This window comes from Epinephelus lanceolatus, chromosome 15, assembly GCF_041903045.1.
Source record: "Epinephelus lanceolatus isolate andai-2023 chromosome 15, ASM4190304v1, whole genome shotgun sequence".
NCBI classification, from domain to species: domain Eukaryota; kingdom Metazoa; phylum Chordata; class Actinopteri; order Perciformes; family Serranidae; genus Epinephelus; species Epinephelus lanceolatus.
In genome coordinates this window covers 36,835,300-36,857,948 of record NC_135748.1, presented here as the reverse complement: position 1 = coordinate 36,857,948, position 22,649 = coordinate 36,835,300, and the positions used below count along the sequence as shown (strand labels likewise).

General features: G+C 40.0%; 2 protein-coding genes across 3 annotated transcripts in view; both read right to left on the bottom strand.

Moving 5' to 3' along the window:
* Positions 1-1,899: 1,899 nt before the first annotated feature.
* wdr89 (WD repeat domain 89) lies at positions 1,900-9,853 on the bottom strand. Of its 2 annotated transcripts, XM_033642801.2 has the most exons (3): positions 9,660-9,853; positions 8,374-8,462; positions 1,900-8,285 (listed from the first exon to the last, which is right to left on the bottom strand). In XM_033642801.2, the coding sequence occupies exon 3, from the start codon at positions 8,255-8,257 to the stop codon at positions 7,121-7,123; it is 1,137 nt and encodes a 378-aa protein (XP_033498692.1). In that variant the 5' UTR covers positions 8,258-8,285; positions 8,374-8,462; positions 9,660-9,853; the 3' UTR covers positions 1,900-7,120. The 2 variants fall into 2 exon arrangements, with proteins under 2 accessions (XP_033498692.1, XP_033498691.1); XM_033642800.2 differs by lacking the exon at positions 8,374-8,462.
* A 1,785-nt stretch (positions 9,854-11,638) lies between these two features.
* The window catches only part of sgpp1b (sphingosine-1-phosphate phosphatase 1b), a 37,879-nt gene continuing 26,868 nt past the window's right edge, over positions 11,639-22,649 (bottom strand). The window contains exon 3 of the mRNA XM_033641886.2: positions 11,639-20,174. Coding sequence (XP_033497777.1) covers positions 19,623-20,174 — 552 coding nt within the window. The 3' untranslated portion in view covers positions 11,639-19,622. The remainder of the gene's footprint in view (positions 20,175-22,649) is intronic.

Genomic DNA, 22,649 nt, shown 5'->3' with positions numbered 1-22,649 from the left:
TCTATATGTTCTCTGACATTTATCCTAACGATATGAGGCGGTCTTTGTGGAAAAAAAGCTTGTTTAGTGGACCAACTTTGCACTTGAAGGTTGCCCTTTCACTTACGTTTTAACAGGTCTGACGCTACTATGCACCCCGGCTGTATCTAGGCTAACGGCTAACATGCTAACTATTATTTCTATGTCACTAGTCACTTGAAACAAATTTAGGACGATAGGAGACAGGTTGAAATAAACCGAAATTTCCCTTTAAGAAGTAAAAGTACAGAAGTATAAATATAGCTATGCAGGGGCATGTTCATGGGTGTACATGTAGGGGGTTGAAGGGTGGCTCAGTTTTGACTATCTGCAGATTCCTACTTTTTTCCTAATTGTTAAAAAAATAAAACCTTTTTGTTCATAAATGTAAAGAAAAGTTTCTGCATTCCCATTTTGCAGCCTTGCTCGAAAAAGACTGGCAGAAAAAACAACAACAAAACAGGAGATATGGAGAAAAAGTTTTTGGCGAATAACTCAACATTCATAGTGTGACAATAATGTAGGGTTGACTATTGGTGCTTTCACATAATATTTACACAACAGGATTTTTGATTAATAATTATCAGTGATGCAGAGGTGATATCGCCTGTAATAAGCCCGTAAAGGCAAATAATAGAACAACTTGAACAGTCTCATAAGCTTAGAAAATTATAGTACGTTAAAAACAAGAAAAGACAACACTTGCGATTTTTAAAATCTAAGACCGTATCTAGTCTTATATCATGATATTGATACAATAGACATACTGCCTAGCTCTGCTATATTACTATTTGCTCAAGTGTGTACAATGTAGTAGGCTACTGCACTTACAATGGAGAATACTTATGTAAAAGTTAAAAAAAATACTCAATTACTAGTAAAAGTCCTGATCTATAAAAGTTACATAAGAAGTAAAAGTAAAGAAGTATAAATTTAGCTAATGCTGGCGCACGTCCATGGGCGTACATGTAGGCGGAGTGAACAACATGTTCCCTACACCAGTGGTGGAATGCAACAAGAACTTTACTGCAATACACATTTGATGTACTCGTTCTTCCCTTGAGTCTCTTCTTTAATGCAAACTTTATTACATCTCAGAGGGAGATACTGTACATTTTCACTTCACTGCATTTCTCTGACAGCTTTAGTTACTTTTCAAATTAAGATTTCTGTGAACAAAACAGAAGGAGAGTTTATAAAGTATGATATTTTGTTATAATTCAAGCTTCCCAAGAGTTTAAACAAGTACCGCTGGAGCGATTAGTCGATTAATCAGTTACTTCATCGACATAAAATTAATTAGCAACTATTTTGGCGGTTGAAGTCGTTTTTCACGTTTTCAGCTTGACAAATGTAAAAGATTTGCTGCTTTTCTTAGTTTAAAAATGAGCCAAATAAAACCTACTTAACAGTGAGATCCTACTTTTAACATGAATACAAGAGGAATAATGATCTAATGATATCATACATAATAGTAAAACAGTCACAGGGGACATTTAATAACTAAACAGTTGGAGATGTGGGCTAACTAATAGTAGAAGGTTGTAACTAATACGTAATAGCTCATACATAAAGGCTTTTTAAATCTAAATGTGAAAAGTAATTATACTAGAGTAGATGCCAAATAACTGGAGAGGTGTAAAAAGTACAATATGTCTCTTTTTTGTGAAACTAAATTATTCATGTAATAAAGAAGTACAAGAACAGCACCTGAATAACCTGTTAAAAAATAACAGCTGCTTTTAAATAACAGACTCTCCTCTTAATTCTGGTGGCGTTACAGCTCGACCTGACAAACAATGTAAATCTTTGGAAAAATATGACTACTTTTTAAACATTTCTATTCACTTCCAAAAAGCAAAAGCCATGAGATGAAAAGGGTTCAAATGTATAATTTATTTTGGGAAATAAATCCATCTTATAAATAGCCTATTTAACACACATTAAAGACCATATACTCAAAATGGATAATATACTTTCAGTATCAATGTTAAAAAGCAGATGTAGTTCCTGTTTGTACAACTGCACACAGACTTTTCAATAATCTTATTAAAACATGTAACCGTCAAATTAGTCAAGTGAAAGGTATCATTAAGAAAAAAAACAATGAACTGCTTTGAAAAACCTAAAAACATGAACCTGATTTGCACCAGTGGTTTTACTACAACTGCTCTACAAATGCACTTTGTCTTCATGTAACACTTCATCTTTTCCAGAATGAATCTCTTCAGTTCATCTGCGTTTAATAATTTAATGACTCAGCCTGTCTGCTCACCTCACAAATATGTGTTTCCTTTCATTATAACAAGGTGCTCAATAAATAAAAGCCCCCGTACAAAGATCACTGAATCACCACAGAGAACCTTTAATGTCTCTCATGTGATTTTGCAGTAACAGCCTCGATCTCTGCAGGATTTCTCTGCAGTCACGCTCAGAAACACAGACGCACACTCGCACTGCCAATCATGTTATTCCACTCTTTGCTATTTGAGAGTGAAAGCTGCTCTCAGCGCGATCCTGCTGTGCCGAGAGGCTCAGGTGACTTTCAGGATGTGATGCAGTAATTACAGTCGTCCTGCAGCAGCTTTAAAGGAGGAATATTATAACGACTAAATGTCACAATGGTGGACAGTTTGATAACTTGGTAAAAATCTTAATTTAAAAAAAACAGAGAAACCTCATTTGTGTCTCAGCTGCATGCTAAGATTCACAGTAAATTGTTTTGTCAGTTAGAAATCAATGTACGTCACTGTTTTGTCGTGACAGTAAAGTTACGCAAGACGTGCACCGACGGTTGTCGATCAAACTTTGCAGAACCACAGGCAATTAAACTTCACAAAGAGAAACAAACAAAATCTTTTGACAAATATTTAATGATTTTGTTTGTTTGGTTGGTTTTGTGAGATCCTCTTGGAGCTGCTCTGAGTGCTTCTTCTGTTCCCTTTGTGCCTCTCATTGACGGAAAAACTATTCCATCAACACTTGACTCAAAAATCAAAGGAATTTAAGTTTTTAAGTTTTGGCGAGTTTTGTCACTTTTCCAGCGTGAACATACTTCACACACAAAACCTGCTCAGATCTGGTATGTAGCATGTTGTTGAGACACAAGATCCCGCTTCCACCTTGTATTAACATTCAGTTTGTATCTGGATATCTAATCTGGATTAAATAAACAGGTTAATGAAGATGTTAAAGGGTGACTTGAGTATTTTTCAACTCAGACCCTTTTTTCCCATGTTTCGGTGTCTAGATGACTGATAGGAACATCAGTTTTTGACACTGGTCCTGTATTGAGAGAGACTGCTGTATCCGATAGCAGCAAAACCAGCTGCAATGTAATCTCTAAGGGCAATTGTACGTCATCAGTTTAAATTTACATCCCTTTAAAAGTGTCTGTTTTTGCCACTGACAGGCTCAGATTGTTATATTAAATGTCTGACAACATTCTAGACAGGATCCCTACAGAAAAAGACCTTTTTGTCAAAGAGTAAGATCCTTTTTGTTTAATCACAAACAGCCAAGATAGCTATGGTCAAACCAGCCAGACTCCATTTAAATAAACAGTAATTTTGTCATCGTTAAACACACTTCATTTTACAGCCAACAGAAACAAAATAAAACCCACAAAAACTATTTTGGTTTGTCTTTCCACTGTTCCAACAATCATCAACTCTGGTTCGGTTGAAATAAACAATCATTTCACTTAGTTAAATATTAAAATATGCTGACTCTGTACACGCTAAAATTACTGTATTTTTAAATGGAGTCTGGTTGTTTCCACAACAGCAATTTCAGGCTGTTTCTGGCTAAACAAAAATGACCATACTCTCTAAAAAAAAAGGGTCTATCTCTGTAGGAATCCTTTGCTTAAATTGTTGGACACTTAGGGGCTGTGCACATGCCACGTTTTTTGCACGCTCAAATTCATTGTTTTCAATGCAGGCACACTCAAAGGCACACACGTGTTCCCAACCTCAGACGCAACTTGCCACCGCGCTCCTGAAAGTTTGCTCATAAAAGTAGCTCCCCGCACCTGACCTTGCATTTTCCAGGTGGTTAAAGACGCGGCATGTGCACAGCCCCTTATGGTAACAATCTGAGCCTGTCCATAGCAAAAACAAGTACAACCACTGGGGGCATTTGTGCACCATCAATTTAAGTAGTACGCCATTCTTTTAAATCCTTGTTTTAAATCCTTGAATTGATATATTGATCCAGATCGATGTATCATTACACCCTATTCACCAACTATATATTTTGTAATGTAATGTAACGTTACATAGGACGTAAACTGATGGTGCTCAAATGCCCCCAGTGGTTACAGCGCAGCCTGTTTTGCCACTGCTGACTGTTTGCTCAATACAGAACCACTTTCACAAGAATTATTGTTTTCATTAGTCACTTACACCCAAAAATGTGAAAATAGACTCCAAGTTGAAAACACCACAGTAACCCTTTAATGCATGCAGATTGCACTGCAGTGAGAGTGTGACTGAATGGGTCAGACCACACCTAAAGGTGGGCTACTTCTCAGTTTGCAATTACCTGTCACCTTCTGTAACTTGACCCTAACCTTGCATGTCGTAGCACCCCCCATTGCTCTCCTTTCACCAGCTCTACCTGGATCTGATCATAGTACGGGCAGAATCAAGATAACAGGATCACTTATTAATACCAGGTGTGAAAACAAAGGTCAGAGGATCAGATGTCAGTATGAACATAATGTATACAGATCAAATGTTAAGACCAGGTGTGAAGGTGCGGTCACATTATGATTCTGTCAAGCAAAATTTACCCCTTAAAAGTCAAGTGTGCAGGATTTAGGGTGCAGAAATGTTTATGATACTTATGTTTTCATTGGCCTACAAACACCTGAAACTAAAATTTGTGTTATCGTTACCTCAGAATGAGACATTTATATCTACATAAAATGCAGGTCCTCTTCTGTGGAGTCTGCCGTCTTGTTTCTACAGTAGCCTTTGCCTGATATCAGACAGAAGTGTCCACTCGCTAGACACTGTTTCCAAATTCAGTGTGACATTGTGTCCACTCTTTCCGATCTCGTGAGGGACAGGGATTCGATTTTCCCTAACCAGTCATTACAGACCAACATATCCATCTAAATCTAACATCATTTTAAGCTCACAATGATGCGCGGCTATGCCAGCATACCTGTTTTGACTACTTGATTTTGAGAGTGGAGTGGAGCGAAGCAGGGATGCAAGGTGATGGATTTTTTGCTGGTATCCAATATGCAGATACCAAACAACTCATTTGACCGATAATAAATACCAATATCAATATATCTACCTTTTTCCCTACCTAATTTTAGTGATTATCAAGTCTCTTCTGTAGTGGAATTAACATCATATTATACATGTACATTATCTCACATAAGTGAGTACACCCCTCCCATTTTTGCAAATATGTTATTATATCTTTTCATGGGACAACACTATAGAAATGACACTTTGATATAACTTAAAGTAGTCAGTGTACAGCTTGTATAGTAGCATAGATTTACCTTCCTCTGAAAATTACTCAAAACACAGCCATCAACATCTAAACAGCTGGCAACATAAGTGAGTACACCCCACAGTGAACATGTCCAAATTGTGCCTAAAGTGTCAATATTTTGTGTGCCAACCATTATTATCCAGCACTGCCTTAACCCTTTTGGGCATGGAATTCACCAGAGCTCACAGGTTGCTTCAGGAATCCTCTCCCACTCCTCCATGATGACATCATGGAGCAGATGGATGTGAAGACACCTTGTGCTCCTCCACCTTCAGCTTGAGGATGGCCCACAGGTGCACAGGTGAGTTTAGGGCTGGATACATACTTGGCCAGTCCATCACCTTCACCTTCAGCTTCCTCAGCAAGGCTGTTGTCATCTACTAGGTGTGTTTTGGGTCATTATCATGTTGGAAAACTGCATTGCGGCTCAGTTTCTGAAGAGGAGCGATCATGCTCTGCTTGGAATTCATGTTTCCCTAAATGAACCGAGCTCCCCAGAGCTGGCAGCACTCATGCAGCCCCAAACCATGATGCTGCCACCACTATACTTGACTGTAGGCAAGGGACAGTTGTCTTGGTGCTCTTCACCAAGGTGCCACACATGCTGAAAGAGCACCAAGACAACTGTGCAGTGTCTATGATGTTAAAAGCACTCACAATTGTTGTTTCATTTCAATTGTTGTTGTTGTTTCATGTCACAATGTCACAAATTATTCAACTTGACCTTGATGGAGTGGGCTGATTCGAAGGTCTGGACTGAGGCAACAGTGGTCCAGAAAGGACAAACCAAACACTGGCTCTAGAACGGGCCATTTGCCTTTTTCGCATTGGCCACCGTTTCTCCCCGACACCAGGGTTGTAAAACTTATTTTCAATTTACAGGATGAAAGCTACTCGCTGTTTAACTTGCTCCTGAAACCTGGCACTTCTTAACCTTCACAAGTGTATCACCATGAAGTGTGCAAGGTCATCCAGTGGGCTGGATTGGACCCCTTGATGGGCTGGTTCTGGCCTGGTCGTATGTTTAACACGCCTGCCCTACACACTTGGCACACGGTAGAAGTATGCATTGGTTGCATTCTGCAACCTCACCACTAGATGGCACTAAATCCTGCACACTAGACCTTTAAGAGGATGTGATGTCACAATCTGATGCAGGTATTAAATAAATATGGATGAGAACGATCACAGATTGTAAACACAATGTATTAAATATAGTGATAAAGCATGCTCAGATAATTTCTTCATTTTCAGACACAGAGCTTCAGTGTTTGAGCACATTCGTCTGGTCAAAGCTGAACAAAGGAGCAGGAGCAGCTGGAGATCACACTGAAACAGGAAACACACACTTGGATTTGTCCATCTGAGTGAACACTCAGAGGACAGAAATGTTAAGTGACCAGACCTTTTGTGTAATCACCAAAGTTAGTGGCTTTTCGAGCACAAAGAATTCTTTTTCCTGAGTGCAGAATGTTCTTTATCAAGTTTGAATTTGATTTCTCTCAGGAATAAAACATTGGCACAGGAGTGAGCTGCCACCAGAGTCCAGTTAGTGTGACTCAGTGTTTGACATTTCCATCCTTGGCTACGCTGCCTTCTTTTCTCTCTGGTAGCCGTGTTTTTTATGTGGTCTTGATTTGACTCTCAAAGCTGATTCGCTCTTCAAGGACTCCTTTTTCCCTTTCATGAGCTCCTCCCCTCCCGGTTTCCATAGCAACAGCTGAGCATCCTCACCCCCGGTGACCAGAGCCTCCCCCGCCGCATCCCAGAGGAAGCAGCGTACAGTGGAGGTGTGGCCGTCCTTGAGGGTCCTGAGCAGGCGAAGCCCCCTGTCGTCACACTCCATCAGGTGGAGGTCCCCGCTGTTCTTCCCTCCGACCACCAGCAGCTTCTGGGCCTCCTCCAGCCAACTCCCCCCGACCAGGTAATCTACGCCTCCCCCGTCAGCCAGCACAGTCAGGCTGCGAGCGTCAGAGGTGCTGAAAACAGTGAGGGGCTCGTCTGTGTCCAGCTGACCCAGATCCCACAGGTGCAGCCCCTCGTCGTGGCTGAGGCACAGCAGCTGGGTGTAGTCCGCTCCGGACCAACAGACGGAGCCAGCAGACGAGTCGCTGTTACAGGTGGCCAGCAGCGCCTCCTCCTCAGCTCCTCGGCTCAGGTCAAACACATTAACAAGGCCGTCTGTGGAGCTGGACGCCAGGCGGTCTTTGTCTCGAGGGTGGAAGCACACCTGTGTGATGTCATCACTGTGTGACTCAGAATACACCCCGAGGAGCGCACCACCTGGTTTCCTGACGTCCCAGAAAACCAGGAAGCTGTCTTCATCGTTGACCTGCTCGGTGCCTGCACACAGCAGCGTGTCGCTGCAGCTCAGGTCGAAGCTGCAGTAGCTGTGTGACGGGTCGCTTTTAAACACCTGGGCTGCGTCTGACCCGGGACGGCGGACGTCCCACGCCCGTACCGTCCCATCAGCAGAACCAGAGTAGAGGAGGTCAGGGGAGGTATGGGAGAAAACAACCCCACAGATCGGCCCACTGTGGCCCTGATACTCTCCCACCATATTCAGGGTGTCCTTGTTGTGGAGGTGGACGGTGAAGTTGGAGCAGGACACAGCCAGCAGGGCGGCCGGCTGCAGGGCGACGTTCAGCAGGTAGGTGGGTTCCTCTGGACGAGACCGCCGAGCGATGGACAGACCTTTGAGCTTCTCCTCCAAACCCTCCATGGCAGCTCAGCATTGAGATTCAACCACACTGGACAGGAAGAAGAAAAACACAAATTTAGAGCTGCATCTCAGCAGCCACAGCTACTCCATGAAATCTCTCAGAAAAAAACACCCACCATATTTGTAGTCTTAAAACTTTTGCACATCCCCTCGAATATATTTTTGCACATTCCTGCCGGGCACACAGTTTGGTTCGGTCACCTCTCTGTGCAGTAATAAAACAAACTGTTTCAACTGATCCACACTATGTGGAAAATAATAGGTGTCAAAGAGCACGTTTCGATGCAGTCTATTTTTGGACAGGTTACTCTCAGTCGAGCCGATAAGATCATCAATGACTCCCCTCATGGTCTGTGTACAGAGTACGAGCTGCTGCCCTCTGGGAGGAGATTTAGAGCGCCTGGTTACAGACTGAGCAGATTTAAAAATTCATTCATACCTCTGTTTGTAAAGTTTTTAAACAACAGCAGATAAAGTCAGATCTGGCATTGGATTATGATGAGTTGCTGAATTGCATTTTTTAGCATATGATGTTATTTATTTATCTACCTTTTCGTGTTTCTTATTGCTACACTGGGTATAATGTTGATTTGTCTATGTACTATGTTGTATGTTGTATTTCTATGGCTGCAGTATGGGTGCAGGGCTCAAGACAAATGTCCCACTCTATGGAACAATAAAGTTCATCCTGATCTATTTTAGTGGTATTTCTTAAACATTTTCATTTTATTTTTGTAGTTCTATATGTCCCCTACCGATGCACCAAAGCAAATTCCTTTTATGCGAAAACCTACTTTGCAAAAAAAAATTTTCTGATATATAAAATATAATGTACAAAAAAACAGTGAAAACGTCACCTCCCATTCTGTGACAAGACTCAAATCAAAATGTTGATTCTTTAATGTATGCTTGCTTATTGGCCACGGCTATGTGCACATTAAGGTATCATTTTTAATGTGTTTTTAATCATTAGAAACCACTTTGCAATTCGGCATACAGTAAGTACAATAAACGACAGTTATAGTATAGTATTTCCAGTAATATGTAGATATTATTGATAGTATTTCCACCCTCTTTCACCGTAATAGCTTGTCTTGTGGTGGATGTATCTTATGCCGAATTAAGCCACGCTGCATATTTATTAATAAGGGTTTAAGTTGTATTTAATGTGATGTTTGTATTTGCCGTTAAATGAAGAAACAGAAAAAATATACATTTTTGTAAATGAAGTTTGGTGTTAGCTTCTTCACCTTTGACAGATTGGAGCTAAATTCGGGTCATAATCACAGTTTCCATCAAAAATTGTGTCTGTGTGTTTTGTGTTATTATCAATATGTTATGTGTTGTTTAGTTAGTTCAGTTTAGTTAATTAGTGTGAAACGTGTTGTTACTTTTAACCTACCTACTCGGTAGAAATGTTCGAATATTAAGGAGAAACAGCCGTAAACTCTGTAGACTACTGGGACACGTCCGTCGCCATTTTGGACAAAACACTTAGAAAATATTAAGAATTATTTTAACATTAAATTAAATCAAAAACGTTGGGAAAAGCACCAAAAATGTCATCACACTACTTCTGCTCAAAACAAGCATGGAGGAAATGGTCGGTGTGACAATATTTATAGCCGGGTGGGAACTTTCCTTCAATATATGGTTCCGCTGTTAATGGTTCCGCTGCTGTTAAAAAAGTCACAAAGGGTTGTTAAAAGGTATTACCTATACAATATCATTTATAATATAAAGCCTATAATAAATAATACTCGTATTATCGTATCGTATACTATTACTTTGTTTTAATTTCATCTTGTTTTATTTAACTTTATTTTTAGGGGGAGTTTGAACAACTGTTTACCCTTCAATAACTTTTCTGCAGATATGAAGTAGATGTGTTCAGATTAATATAACATTTGGGCTATAGATTTTGTTTTAAGTAAAAAAAAAAACACACCAGTTTTCTCCAGTGTAAAAATCATTTCATCATTCACTGTAGAGGGATTTTAAGAAATATTCATGAATTATTTTTATATTATATTATTTTTTAATTTTTTTTAGACATATACAAGCTGACACTGGATTATAAATTGGAATAGAAATATATTTTTCTTACTTCTCCTTATTATTATTATTATCATTATTTTTTAAATTCTTTAAATTTTCAAATATTCTAGCTTGCTAGAAAAAAAGGACAAATAATACCAAACTTTTATTTTATCACTATATTTTATTTTATTTTTGTCAGTATTAAAAATTTTGAACCAACATTTGCACCACCATAGGACACTAAAACTCTCTATTTAAATCATTTAAATGAGCTCAATTCATCATCTTTTCTTTTGTACAAGAAATGCGAAAACTTCTTTACAGTAAAAGAATCTGATGCCATCTGGGCCCAGTCCTAATGACACATCTGTAGTTTAGTTCAGGTGTGAGTCCTCAGCCGTCCAGCAGGGGGGAGCAGCAGCTTTCAGTTCTCTCAGTGAATGAGGCCTTAGAGCTTTCCATCTGACCCAAATCTGAAGTGACACATAAACAAATTAAATAAACCCTCAGTTTTAACCTGTCGAGACTTTTACTGTCATTTCAGACTCAGAGGAGACGCTGGAGGGAGGAGAAAATATGACTCATACACTTGGTGTACACAGTGTCTTCTTCCACATGTCTCCTCACAACTTGACTCCATATATTCTTCAGAGTTACAGATAATTAATGTATAACTCTACAGGCTGACACTGACCTGCTGTGACCTGAAATACTGCAGTAAAATAATGCTTATTGTGTAAAGTTTTCCATGCAGACAGAGAGTATTAATGTCTGATCCTGCAACAGTGAGAGGGTTTAAACATCAGTAGGTGGACCTTGAACTCAGCATGGTAACAAGCTGCTCTCACAGTCACAGGAAAAACACTGAAGTACGTAACTTCCTTTGGTTAACACTCACCAAAAAATCTTATCAGATTTCAAAAAACATCTTTTAACTGTCCACTCCACCTCGTCCTCAGAGGCAGCAAGTGTCTTTGGTTCAGTCTTAACCAATCAAACATGCACAGACATTTACCCACAACCTGCGTGCTCTCAGTGTTGCTGACACACCACCCGACAGAGGAAGAAGAAAGAGAAGTGTCTTTAAGGTTCAGCCCAGCAGCTGGAGTCTCCTCGGCTGCAGCCGGACAGCTCTGGCAGGGTGAAGTGGAAAACTGGTCGTCCTGTGTGACACCACATCATCTGCTGCTGCAGAAACGTAAACACTGAAGGGACGATGTCAAAAACCCTCAAACATGATCTGCCACTGGAGCTGCTCACGTGCTCATATTTAGTGCACACTATGTCAGCTTTGTACCATCTATTTAGAGGAGTTAAGATAATAAAAGACCAGCAGGTGCATCATTTTATCTTCTTTTTTATTTCAGTTAATTTCACACAAACAATCAGACAGAGACAGATCCTCATTTTGAAGAATAACAATAAAAAAATACTGTGAATCTGCATAAAAGCTCCTTTAATGTCCACATGTGTGTCACCTCAGGACACGACACAGAAATGCGAAGGGTTTGATTCCAAAATGAAAAATATGACACCTGTTTTAAATGATTAATCGACTTATTCAATGAAACCTGTCACTGTAACTAAACAGATTGATTTGGTTTGGGACAAACAGACAAAACATCTTTTCTCATGCAGTCTCAACAGTCAGTGGATTAAAAACACACTTGTGAATTTATCAAACATCAATGTTTGAGCTACAGTGACTCACATGTTGTTAACTTGGATGAAGGCAGTCATTAACAAACAGTGGGAAACTAAAACACTTGAGTCGTTTCTTCCACATTGACGCGGTCACAAAGTGCAAAAGCCAACACGACAGGACAGAATGAAAAGAATTAAAAACAAAAGTCGGAACTAAAGTTTTCACGCGAAACGTTAAATGTTCCTGAACAACCATAAAGGCACTAAAGCGAGGAGCAGCTACACACACACACACACACATAGATCAACCACCTCATACATTTGGTCAGAGTGGGAAAATAAAAAGTCTCTGAGATCCAGATTTAAGGAAGAAAGAAAACACGTTGTTTAGAGCAGAGCTGAGCCCTCAACCTCCAGAGGAGCTGAGAATGTCACCTGTGTTCAGTTTAACAAAATCGTGACTTGTGCATTTACTAATAAACTCTCTGATTTTGTTGAGATGAATAAACATGTTTGGGCTTAATATGACAAATCTTTGATTAAAAACAAAATCTGGGGAGTTTCCAGATGACTGTAGCCACCACAAAACCACAATATTTGGTCTCATACAAACAAATTTGGGAAATATGACATAGTTTCAGGGTGCTGGGATTCTATCAGATGGCAGAAATTTGGTATTTTAACAAATTAAATTTGGGATTAAACTAATTTTGGAAATTGAAACACAAAGAAAGGGGAATTCTAAGAATAAAATTAAGAATTTTAATCCTTGGATTGTAACATTTTTGGGACTATACGACAAATAAAATTTAGAATTTTAACAAATTTGGGGCTTCTGTGAAACTGGGTCTACTTACGGCAACAAAAAGTTTGTCTTGGGTGCGTTGGTACAAAAGACAAACAAGAATACAACAAAAATACAACTGAGCTGGACAGCCACAACAAAGGTCTGCAGGCTGAGATCAACGTGAAAATAGTCCAGTTATTTAAGACATCTGTGCACAAAAAGAAGGTGCTCAAAGTGCCAAAATAATTAAAGTGAATTAAAAACAGCGGCTCATGTTTCAGTCGTTGACTAGTAGCTCTAATGATCTTTTTGTGCATGGAACCCTTAAATAAATTGACTATTTTCACATTGATCTCAGCCTGTGGACATTTTTGTGGCTGTCCAGCCCAGTTGCATTAGTGTGCAGGTATCGCCTCTATGGTCCTTAGAGTTTAATTAAACATCTTGTATTATAACCACAGACTGTAAACATAATGGATATACGCCATAATGGGCGTGACATCACCCACTAGTTTGTGGAGTGATGTTTTGAAGCCTCGTTCAGTTCACCATCTTGTTTTTTTGGAGCCAGAAGTGACCATATTTGTGGGAGAGGGCGGCACTTTGGAGGAGCGAGGGGTGGATCTGACTGAGAAGCCAAGCACTTCATTGGCAGACAAACTGTCACTCAAACTGCCATGCTGAACTGTAAGCTTTAATGAAATATAAATGGGTAACTTAATTAAATTAGCTATAGAAATTAAAACTGTTTTTGTACCAGGCTGTAAACGTGTTCATTTCCAACCTGGTCTCACTCCGAAATGGTCAAAATCTGGCCCTTGGGCAGTGACTTGCCAACAGCATGATACGCGGCTAGTCACTGTTACAGTTTAAAGGTGCTCGGCTGCGTCAGGGAGAAACGCAGCGGGACAAGAACGAACGCAGAGCAGCTTTCGCATCCCATAAGTTTATAAAGCTAAACCCTGTTTTTTTCCCTTAGACCTAACCACGTGTTAGTTGTTGGAGAAAGAAAAGCGTCAGTTCTCGTTGTTGCACTGACGTAGTGCATTTATTTTGAAAGAGACTCTATGTCAACTTTAAATTTCCTGTGAAAACATTTCACATTTCAAAGGGTGCTCAATGAGAACAATCACCAAATCCAAATTCAAGGATGTAAGGGCGCTGTAACAATTAACTGTGTTTTTAAATTACAAAGTCGATGTTTTACTTTTTACATATTTGCACAGTTTTTATTTTCTTTGAGTTATTTTAGTTTATTGCTGTAAATTCAGTTTAATAGTTGTTGTGCAAACTTAAAATCCATCTTCAGTCATCATCAAACACAAACTGAAACACAGATGACATACAGTCTTCCATTAATCCAACACTCTCTGTTCAGTCTAACACACTGGTGAACCTGAACATGGGTGGTGGAGGTCTCACAATGGAAGCACAATTATCATCATCACTGTCAGGAAGTTTGGTTTTATCTCATTTATCAATCTCACTTCCCTGATGGCTGCTCCGTCTGCGGGGGAAACTTCCTCCTGACGGGATGTAAACACCATCTGACACGTGTTTGAACACTTACAGCTTCTCCTGTTTATCACTGCTTAACCTCACGTATCACTATCTCACATAGTGTCCCAACAACCTTTGACAAATTCAGTCACAGGTCAAAATGGTTTACACCAAACTTCTTTAACATCTGTGTTTGTTTGTCGAACTCTTCCCAACTTTGCAGACACACAGAAACTCTGACATTTAACCTTTTTGCGTTTCCATTTATGGACCCAATCCCATTAGACTCTATGGTCATTTGAGGTGTCTGCACAAACACAATCCCACCACAGGATTCACAGAGTTTGTGTTTTTCGTTGATGAATCAAAAAAAAAAGCGAATGGGGACAAACTTCCTGTTTCACTGGTTCAGAGAGGAAACCACATTCAGACAGAAAAACGCTACAACAAACAGAATTATGTTCGTGCACGAGGCAAGGCCGCAGGAAGTGAAAGGAGGCGGGCAGAGGAGACGAGTCATCTCAGCCGCAGGTGAAGCTGGTCCGTAAGTCTGGGACAATGTGAGCAGGGTTGGGTCAAACAGAAATAACGTAAAATAAGATGACGCTTAAACTGTCACAAAAAAATCACATTTTAAAACAGTACAAACTGAATGAAAACTGTAGGTTAATTGTTAAAAATTCAGATTTAAAACTGTCCTGAATGCTGCTTTGTTTTCAATAGTTTTCTCAGAACGTTTTGGACCAGCTTCACCCTCTCTGCCCGGCTCAGGGGGAACACAGTGCATTCTGGGAAACAGTGCATTCGTATTAGGACAGTACCGTACACAACAACAACAACAACAACAACAACAACACACAAGTCAGCCTCCTGCTGCAGCTGCTGCCCTCACCCATGCAAAATAAGAATCAAGAAAAGTTTGTTTTTCTGTGGACTATTGTTGGTCTTCAGTTCAAAAGGTAAAAGGTCACCAGCAGCCCCGTCAGCTGTCCTCTAAGAGTGCCCTTGAGCAAGGCACTTCTCCTACAGCTGCTGCGGTGGACAAACACGAGGAGGAATGTGTGAATGAAACATCAGGCGTCCGTCCAGATGTTCAGTTATTATCAAGTCCAGGACAGAGACTCGGGACAGACGCTGGACACTAAAAGGTGTGAGACACAGTGATCTCTAGTTACACCTGGGTATTACTTTTCCGTCTTTACCCAACAGTTAATTTAACAGGGGACTTCAACTCATCTTCACCTCGAGGCCGACTGAGCGACAAGCTTATCAGAGGTTTTGGGTGGTGTAATCAAAACATTTTACACAAGAGAAAAAGACACAATAACAATCTCAACAAAAGATCCACTTACTGGCTTTTTCCAAGGTTTGCAACAAGTCCATGTATCAGTCAATATTATCTTATCGCAGGTATTTATGGTATCGGCATATATGTCAGCTGATAAGTAGAAAGAAATAGCGCAGAAATTCCAAAGGTTGGTTTTAGATGTTTAAAGTTCTTTCTTGACTTTGTAAAACAAACCACAAGTTACAATCAGCATCTGTTCTGGAGTGACGAACACATTGAACTGTTTCTAGGGCTGCCCCCGAACACTTGACCAAACATTAGTTGTCCAGAGAGGTCATTAGTCGGCAAGATTTCATCGGTCACATTGCCCATGTTGGACTTTAATTTGAAAGGACAGACACAAGAAGTGTCCACGCTCAGCAGTCAGACAGGAGTCAGGTTAATCTCCAGGGCTGGTACCTGCAGTTATTCCACAGGCTAGTTAATAACATGTCGGGCAGGAAATCCAAAGTGTGGGATCATTTTGAGAAGGTGAAGGACGAACCCAAGGTGATATGTAAACTCATCTTCATTGGTCGACTACAAACATGACGTATCATCTGAAACATGGAAGCAGCTACATGCCCATTAAACCACAGTGTCATTAACAGGCGGCTCGCTCAGTGTGTGACGTGCACTTGTAGATAAAATATAGGCCTATATTAATGAAGGTTCATTAGGACGGTTTTGTATTTCTCTGTAATGTAGCACAGTGTTAACAATGTTACTGATACTATTCTTTCTCACACCTTCAACTCAAACCACCAAAACATATCATTTAGTAATTACATTCATATCGTAAACATGCAGGCGACTAGCCGACTAATGGCCCTAAATGACGACTACTATTTGACTAGGAAAGTTCTTAGTCTGGGGCAGCTCTAGCTGTTTCAAAGAAGCTAATAAGGACGAGTGAGGGCTCAGAAATACTGGACTTTAAACGTCTATTGTTGCAAATTTTACTTGCAGAGGAAGACCATGTAATATGATTGAAAGCTCCAGAACAAATACTAAATGGCCCTTGTGGAGAGATTGTTTTTGTCAAGCATTTAAGCACTGATAGGTAAATATTTTGGTCACAATTCTCCAATAACGTAGAGGATCCTTTTAAAAACTGTTTATGTTCGGTAAATTTGTTAAAAAATCAAAGTCTCAAACATCCAGTGTCAGTCAGGCTACACTTTCAGTCACATCTCATGGTCTTCATCAGTCCTTTACGTTCTGGAAAAAGCTGTTAAGTTGATGTTGTGTTGATTTTTTTGTTCTGTTGAACAACTGAAACACTGACTGGGTTACTGAATGATCACTGAGCATGTCTCATAAGTACACTGTGGTGCTGCTGCTATAAACACATAACTAACAGTGACAATGGTCGTCTGTTTATTACTACTGGACCGTCCACTGACTGAACACATCAGTTTCCATATGTAGGACGTTTCTCCAATCCAGAAATGCCTATGATTTACAGATGTGTTGTAGTGGTGTTGTAATGTCGGTAAAATCTCCTTACAAAATGTAAAGCAGGCACAGGGAGAACAGTTCATGTGTGTCCGGTCTCACAGGTGTCGATCAGTGATTCCACACTGAAGGTTAAAGGGCTGCTCAGCGGTCGGAGGGGTTTGTTTTTACTGTGACTCAGCTGCTGCGTGGGAGGACAACAGGAGGAGAGAAAGCTGGAGTCAAAGTCCACGTGGACGCTGAGGAGTCTGTTTTTCTTTCTGACGGCTGTTAACAGACAAACTCCTGGCTTTCAGATCATTCTGGAAACAACTCGCTGCACGTTCTCGTTATGAAACACTGTTTATAAGGATGTTTTTTATGCACGTGCATCCTTTGCACGTCTGTTCAGATCTGGTTTCTTTGTCTTTCAGCAGGCAGCTGATTCAGACACACAGACACTGACTGAGCTGGTGTCGGAATGTCAAAAACAACAAAAAAGAATTTTAACTTAAAATAAAATCTATAAAATTCAATATTGCTATGATATAACAAAACAATTTCTCTGACTATTGCGAATCTGGAAACAAACATTTTAAGTTTTATAAAACTTTTAATAAAACAAAGTATTTGAAAAGCTCGACTGGAACACGTGAGTTTTGATATTAAAATATTTTTATGACCACGAAAAACTCTGTAGCAATAGTGGGGACAAGATTTCAAAAATAAAACAAAAAATCTTGGAAAAAAGTTATAAAATTTACAAAATTAAGTCATAAATATGAGAAAAATGTCTAATACTTTTGGGAAAAAGTAATTATTTTAGAATATAATTTTATGACAAAAGGTGAAAGTTTGCTTTCACCTGTTCTCTTCAACGTGTTTTAAATTTTTATTTTAATTTAGACTTATTCTAAAAATGATGATTATTTCTCATTCATTTTTTCCCCAAAATATTTCCACCTCATCCTAAAATAAGTGGTTCACCTCCTGTGAGATACAAAGCTACAAATCTTCATTTAAAATATAAAATATTTTTGCCTGAGCTGAATCGACCTCCTCCCGTCATCGTCTTGACCTCCCTCCGCCTCTCCACGCTTCTTCCCTCCTGAGAGCAGCGTTATCTCCACCGCCTCCTCCCTCCGGATAAAACTCTCCTCCGCACAGGAAGTGGATGCCATCAGGAGCATCTCTAATAGGAAGTCAGTTTATAGTGTTACAAGAAAAAAAAGCTGAGCCACGTGGACAGATTCCTGTCATCCCATTTTAAAAAAAACATATCAAAAACTTCTCTGTACAGTTCCCAAACACAGTGAGGCTTCCTTCCTTTTTCCTCTGGATCATACAGTATGTGCCCGGTTGTTGCTTTTCTCCGACAAGAAAAAACAATCCATCGCAGAAGAGACGATAACTTGTCTGAATAAAGACAGAAACAGTAAACAGAGCAGACAGAGTGGGGAGAGCCCTTTAAGGAAATACTGTACACCTGCAATTAAACACCTCAAAAATGAGTTCAAGAACTTGAAACCACAGGCGTGTCCACTCCACAGGTCCACAAGTGAAGTAGAAATCAGTCTCCATCAGGATAAACTCTGAGACAGGAATAAGGAAATATAAAATCTTATTGCTTTGAGAAGTGAGACAGCTTAGAGGACGAGAGGAAGATTAACTATTCATTATTAAGAAGCTTCCTGACAAAGAACCACACAAACTTTAAACACCCAACTTGAGTGGAAACAATCAGTCAGCAAACAATGTTTCTGCAACTATTTAAATACTGAATTAATCATCATTTTTCACCCAAAAGCTTCAAATATTCTCTAAATGCGCGGATTTGTCTATTTATATGATTTCAGCTGAAGGTCTTAAGGTATCAGGGCTGCAGCTTGGACTAGACAAGACATTTTTATTGCTTAAACAAGGGTGAAAGTTGCAGCTCTTCACGTCCACCAGGTTTTAAATGAATTTCTAAACACTTTTCACCTGGTTAAAGACTGACAGCATTTTGTGAATTTGCTGCTGAATCCTTACTTTGCATTCAGGTGCACGTAACACTGATATGTTGCAAATGCTAGGAAAATTTCAGTCTTTCATAAACGTACTTGTGTGGCTCTTTGTCAAAACTCTTAATAATAATTATAGCATTGAAAATAATGTGAATACTAAGACACAGGTTATTTCTCAGTAGCGCTCAGTGGCGTTTTCAGTCTTTCAGAGGCCACTGTTTAGTAAGAATTAAGCTGGTGCAGGAGGAGTGGATGTTTGGCTCTGATCCAGTGCGTCCTGGGATCAGCAGGAGCCATTTGATTTGATTTTAAATAAATCTAAAACAACAGAAAAGAGAGATATCACTCGCCACAGGTAGAACTGATAACAGTCAAAGCCAAATTTACAAGACTTCCCAGCTGCTCCTGGTTCATCCTACCTGAAGGAAACCTGAGGCAACGATGGGAGAGACTGAGAAACTGATAACATGTCAGCATCCAGATCAGCTTTTAGGCTTTAATTCACCTTAGTTGAACCCAGAGGAGGAAAGAAACGGGTTCTGGGTGTGAAATATGATCTGATAACAGCATTCGGTGAACATAAGTCAATCACTTTACTGTTTTCAAGCCAGCGACTGACTGAAATCAGGAGAGCTGAGTGTAGCTGAAGAGCAGCGGCACCAAGAAGAGCACGTTGAAGCCCACCGCTCCATAAACGATGTAGCGGTAAGGCAGCTCCACCTCCATGTGCTGCCTGGCCTTCCTCACGTCTGTGCTGGGCACCCTGAACACCCAGCACACCGCCGGGATAGTGATGGCCTTCATCAGCGCCCGCGTGGCCATCAGCACCAGCACGCCCAGAACCAGTCGCAGCAAGGTGACACCCACCAAGCCAGCGCTGAGGGTGGACATGGTGAAGGGGAGCTGGTCCGCTGTCGGGTCTGGCATCAGACCCAGGTAGTAGTTGACGTGGGAGGCGAGGGCCACGCCGGCACCTGTGCCCAGGATTTGAGCAGTGTCGCCCCGTGAGGTGCTCCACGTGTCCAGGGTGAAGGAGAAAAGGCCCAGGCCCAGGTGGAGGGAGATGATGATGAGCGGAGCGTAGCGGCAAGTCAGGTTGAAGCCGTCGATCAGGTCCAGCGCCGGCAGGAAGAAGAGCAGGATCAGGCTGCTGTAGAGGAAGCCAGCGATGACGTCCTGGAGGAAAAACAAAGAGGAATAGAAGGTTACATTTGACGGCATCATCCAGACTGAATCACAGAAGTCAGGGTCATGTTCAGGGACAGAACATGAGTGCTCTACAAACAGATGTAGGGTGTGTATTCATTACATTTGTGCAGATGTCACTGACAAACAATCTCCACAGCCAACTAATAAATAAAAAAACATTTAACAAATCATAAATAATCAGACACATTTATTGCTTATAGTGAGAGCCATGTGTAGCAATAACCTTTACAGGGAACTCCCAAGTGATTACATGACTAATAACATGAGTGTTCAGGAGCAGTCAGTCAGACACAAGTATCACTCCTAAAATTTCCTCGATTTTGCAACTGAATCATAAATTTGGACATTTGTTCTGTAGATATTTATGGGTGGGTTTCCTGCTGATGGATAAAGGAAGTTGAAGACAGGAAGCGGGAAATCAGCGAGCTCAACGTGGCAGTGAACTCTGGACTCAAACACAAAGGTCATCACAGTCGTTTATTTATTGACCCGAGCAGCAAACTGACAGCTGGTTTCCTGTTCCAACGTTTACTGTACGTGTGGATTTAACCTCTGACGAAGCTGACGAACTGTTTCTGAACTGATGATTCAGAGAAGTAAACAAAAACGGTTGGACTTTTTGCATCTGGTCAGCATCTTCATTAGTTTTAGAGACAACCTGAAATAAATTACCGTAAAACTTGGTGTATAAGTCGCACTTTTTTTCCCTTTTTTTTCATCTAAAAAGTTGGGTGCGGGTTATAGACCGGTGTGACCTATAGACCAAGGTAAATGCTGACATAGGTAATTTGACCCACAAGATGGCGCTACGTAGTAATTTAAACTCATTCGTTTTTGGGATTTGAGTAAGCATGTATAGTTACAGCCCACACTGTAATAAGGTACTGTAATGCTGTCTTCTTAAAAAAGAAAAAAGAAGTTTAACGTTAATTTAAACTCATTTTTATGGCTCAGATGTTGTTATACCGTAATTTTATTTCCTGAAGAGGTTGTTTGGAAAATTGCAATCTGAAAAGTAACCAAAGCTGCTTAAGACGTTATTGTGTTTTGAATGTGTTTCAAATTAAAAATAAAGGCAAACAGTGTAGGAATAACTTGTATAACGTTTTTATTAACAAACAGTAATATAAAACCTTGTTTTCCCTGTTTGAGACCTTAAAAAATAGACTGCGACTTATATGCCAGTGCGACTTATATTGTTTTACGGTAAATGCTTCAGTGCAGCTATTTCTACATTTACTAACTTCCTACAATTATCAGCTGTGAAAACTAAAATGTGAAAACAAGTAGGGTCAAATATTCCACTACCAAGAACTGTTAATTTTCATAATTTATCAAAACGGTTACAACCGGCAGCACAGAAGATCTGTACAATCAGCTCAGATTCAAGGTGGACACCCAAGATTAGAGTCACCAATTTAGTATCAGACCAAATGTCTCCCCTTCTGTTTTTTGAGATATGGCGTTGAGTAATGGCCAGACAACAGTTTTTACAGATTATTATGATGTCACAGTGAAGTTGACATCACTTCATCATTTTATCCTATTAGATATTTGTGTAAAACTTTGTCCTAATAATCATATGAATTATTGAGGTTATGGCCAAAAACATGGTTTGTGAGGTCACAGTGACTTTGACCTTTAATCACCAATCTTCTAATCAGTTCATTTAGGCAAGTGGTTTCCAAATGGTGGGTCACAGTCCAAATGTGGGTCTTGAGTTCACTCTGAACGGACTGCAAGTGACTCACAAATGTGTCGAGTTTGTAAAAAAAATGCTTCATTTTGAAGTACAGTGAATTCCCAGCACAAGCTTTTATTTTGAAGTGCCGTTTCCTGTAGTAAAGTGAGTAAATAACGGACAGCTACTTAACAGAGACAGCCAAATAGCTCAACGACATCATCAAATGCAAGTATGACACTGAATGCAATGAATGCTGTGACGTGACCTAATGACTGAGGAGCTGGCTGGAACAGTTGGGATCCAGTGATTTAAGATTACAAGTGGACATTTGTGCCAAATTTGAGGAAACTCCCTCAAGGCCTTCTTGAGATATTGTGTTCATAAGAGTGAGATGGACGGAGGGTCACAGTGACCTTGACCTTTGACCACCGAATTCTAACCACTTCATTGTTGCGTCCATGTGGATGTTTGTGCCAAAGTTGAAGAAATTCCCTCAAGGTGTTATTGAAATTTGGCTTTCACAAGAATGACAAATATGCAAGGTCACAGTGACCTTGACCTTCTTCCATCAAAATCTAAGCAGTTCATCTTTGAGTCCAAGAGAAGGTTTTTTTGCCAAATTTGAAGAAAATATCTCAAATATTTTTTTTCATTTTCCTGAAATTGTATTATTGACTTCATATAACACATAAATTAAATTGACTGAACTGCTTGATTGACAACAATAAGATTGATAAGGGTGACCTTGAAGGTCCCTC